The 3,570-nt window shown below is 41.5% G+C and overlaps 1 protein-coding gene across 1 annotated transcript; it reads right to left on the reverse strand.

Annotated features, from left to right (window-relative positions):
• Window positions 1–544: 544 nt before the first annotated feature.
• LOC102837794 (glyceraldehyde-3-phosphate dehydrogenase-like) lies at window positions 545–1,614 on the reverse strand. The gene is made up of 2 exons (XM_006859603.1): window positions 1,596–1,614; window positions 545–1,149 (listed from the first exon to the last, which is right to left on the reverse strand). Exons 1-2 carry the CDS (start codon window positions 1,612–1,614, stop codon window positions 545–547), a joined length of 624 nt encoding a protein of 207 aa, XP_006859665.1.
• Between the last annotated feature and the right edge of the window lie 1,956 nt (window positions 1,615–3,570).

Consider the following 3,570-nt stretch of genomic DNA (forward strand, 5'->3'; position numbering starts at 1 on the left):
TTCATGTGTTTATTTGCCATCCACATAGCTTCTTTATGAACTGTCTTTTAAAATAACTTTTCTCATTTTTAATGGTGGTTGTGTTGGTGTTGGTGTTGGTAATGGTGTGCTGTGGAGTTGTTTCTGAATCATAGAGACCCTGTACAGGGTTTCCGAGGCTGTAAATCTTTACAGGAGCAGAAAGCCTTATCTTTCTCCCACAGAACGAACAGCTGGTAGTTTCGAACTGCTGACCTTGAGGTTCGCAGCCGGTGTTGCAGCCATTATGGTACCAGAGTGGTTTATTTTCTTAATTTTGAATCTTTGAGAGTTCTTTATATATTGAAGATGCTTTCTTTTTTGGCTGGATAGTGTACTTTATTGATGGTACATGACAAGACTGGGCTATCTAAGCCCCTCCCCTTCTCCAGGGGGTCTGGATGGAAAATGAAGATGGGAGCTTCTCAGTGTGTAGGGGGATTAGGGTTGGGGTAAGGACTCCCAGCAACTGAGGGCCTCTTTCTTCCTCTAGTGCTGTTGCTTGGGCTGGTGGTCCAGGGGGCTCTTATTCCTTGGAGGCCATGTGGACCATAAGATCCACCATCCTATTGTTGTAGCCACATTCATTGTCATACCAGGAAATGAGCTTGACAAAGTGGTCCTTGAGGGCAATGCCAGCCCCAGGATCAAAGATGGAAGAGTGGGTGTCACTGTTAAAGTCAAAGGAGATGACCTGGTTTTCAGTGTAATCCAGGATGCCTTTTAGGGGTCCATCTGATGCCTGCTTCACCACCTTCTTGATGTCATCATATTTGGTAGCTTTCTCCAGGCGGCAGGTCAGGTCCACAACAGACACGTTAGGAGTGGGGACATGGAAGGTTATGCCAGTGAGCTTCCCATTCAGTTCAGGGATGACCTTGCCCACAGCCTTGGCAGCTCCAGTAGATACAGGGATGATGTTCTGGGCAGCCCCATGGCCATCACTCCACAGTTTCCCAGAGGAGCCATCCATAGTCTTCTGGGTGGCAGAGATGGCATGGACTGTGGTCATGAGTTCCTTCGTGATGCCAAAGTTGTCATGGATGACCTTGGCCAGGGGGTGCAAACAGTTGGTGGTGCAGAAGGCATGGCTGACAATCTTGAGGGAGTTGTCATACTTCTTGTGGTTCACTGGGGAGTGTTTTAAATACCAACTTACTTCATTAATATTGTGGCCATACTTGAAGAACAAGATACATGTGGCTCCTAATTAGACCTTTTTTTCTCTCAACAAAACACTTCATTAAGTTGTAACTTTTATTATTTGAAATCAATGTTTCAGCTATATAATATGATATTATATGTGGAGTGAAAACCTATTCAGTATTCTGATTTGGCTTGAAAGAACTCATGTGCCTTCAAAAAGCAGCTGGTTTAATCCCCAAATTAGTTAAAACAGTGTATGATTGTTGGCGATAATTGTTTTTCCTGAATGGTTCCTTCACGATGAAGTTGAAATGCAGTTTTGTTATATGTTTGTATTGGTAGAGAGATGCAAGAGAAAAAGCAGTAGCATGGTACGTAAGAAAGCTAATTTCTGTGCCCACTTCTTCCATTAATTAACTATTTAAACTTACGCAAGTCACTGAATTTCATTAGGTCTTACTTTTTTTAATCTGCAAAATAAAATAACCACTTATTGCTACTCTATGGGATGCCAACTATTTTTGGATTCGTAGTCCAGAGTATAGACAGGTTTTGAAGAATAACACATAACCAAAATTGCAAGTCTTTTAGACTGCTGTGAACATGCACTAGTTCCCTGGGTGAAGATGAAGATGAAGATGAAATGATGGTCATTTGAAGCTGTAAGTCAAACTGAAAGATAAAAAGAAATCATTCAGCTAACAAAACCTCTCCATCAGAATCAAACTCCTGTTAGGTAACTGATGACAAGGCTCACTGGAAATGGCAAAGTAGTATCATGAGCTTTCTTTTTATATGATTTTAGGAAGCTAGAACTCAAATGTAAACTGTTTGCCCATCAGTATTGCTTATGGAACAGTTCCTCCCATTAAAAAAAAGCCTTTTATATCAGCATATAACACACATATAATAAAGTGTGCAAAATGCACTAGTCTTAAGTGTACAAATTGAAATCATTTTACATACGTATATACTCACATAAGCATCACCCTAGTCCTGGTGTGTCAGACTGCAAAGCTATTTGAACTGCAAGGTCAGTGGTTCAAGCTCACCAGCTGCTCCTTGGAAACCCTATACAAGGTCACTATGGGTTGGAACTGACTCGAGGGAACTTCACAACAACAACAATCACAAAATGGAACATTTCTATCACCTTGAAAAGTTCCCTTGTATCTGTTTCCAGTAGATTTTAACTCCATCCACTTCCTCCTCCCTCAACTAGAGGTATCCATCTTTTTTATTTCTATTGACATTGAATTTCACACAAATGTAATAAATCATACAGTATATATTCTTTTGCTTCTAGCTTTATTCAATAAATATAATTGACGTGGTTGTGTACATCAGTAGTATGTTTTTTAAATTGCTGTTTAATATTTGACTATATCACAATTTATTTATCTATTCACATGTTGAGGAACATTTGGGTTGTTTCCAGATTTTGGCTATAATTAACATAGTCATTATAACTTAGTCATTTTCTGCATGTCTTTTTTTTAATGTTTTATTGTGAATTACGTGATAGTTTCCATGGGAGAACATTAGCTTTACATTCATTCTACTGTATATCATTTCATTGCCATGGTTACAATCCCCTCCATGCATTATCATCCAACCAAAGGGTATACTATGAAACCTGTCTCTGGGTCTTCAGCACACATCCCCTCTCCCTCTTTGGGTCTGAGTCCCCAGCCACTCGGTCTCTCCACGTCATCATATCTGCCTCCATCACCGGCATCACTGCTTCTCTGGGTAGGGTCCCGCGCTCCACTCTTCTCTCTGGTTGGTCCCAGGAACCTCTGCTCCTGGACTGCAAAGTCAGTCACTCCCCTCCTTTTGCTACACAATGTCCACCTTTACATTTCCAACCCTTACAGTCAGTCCTGATAGCAATTATTCACTATTGCATCACATGAAAGCTATCCCCATCTCCTTTCATCAGTCTCTCCCAGACAGATTGGATACTACTCAGTGGAGATTCTACTTTCCTCCATGCCCTTTGGATCTAGGCTCCCTCTTGAAAGCTTGTAAGCCAATCACTTCTTGCCTTTGTAGTTCCCCCATTTTGGGTAGCCAATGTCCAGGATGCTCATTCCTGTCTACCCTGTGTAGTGAAGGGGTGGGAATGATCCTTGCTGTAATGCTTTGTTCCCTCTTTTGAGCTACTGCATCCATAGGTGTAGGTCAAGTTCATCAAATTGTATCAGATTACTCTCTTTTTCCTCTTCTTTCTTCTTATAATTGAGCTCTGTTTATTCAGCCATTGAAGCCAGGTCAAGTGGGTATTATCTACAAGTGTGGGTGTTCTTATGCCTATGCCCTCTTTTCTTATCAGCTGGATGCTTCCCTCTCCACTCTAGTCGTCTGTGGCTATGTCACTGATTCTGGGCCCGAGAGTCCCCAGGT

The sequence above is a fragment of the Chrysochloris asiatica genome, unplaced genomic scaffold, assembly GCF_000296735.1.
Source record: "Chrysochloris asiatica unplaced genomic scaffold, ChrAsi1.0 scaffold00033, whole genome shotgun sequence".
Lineage (NCBI taxonomy): Eukaryota > Metazoa > Chordata > Mammalia > Afrosoricida > Chrysochloridae > Chrysochloris > Chrysochloris asiatica.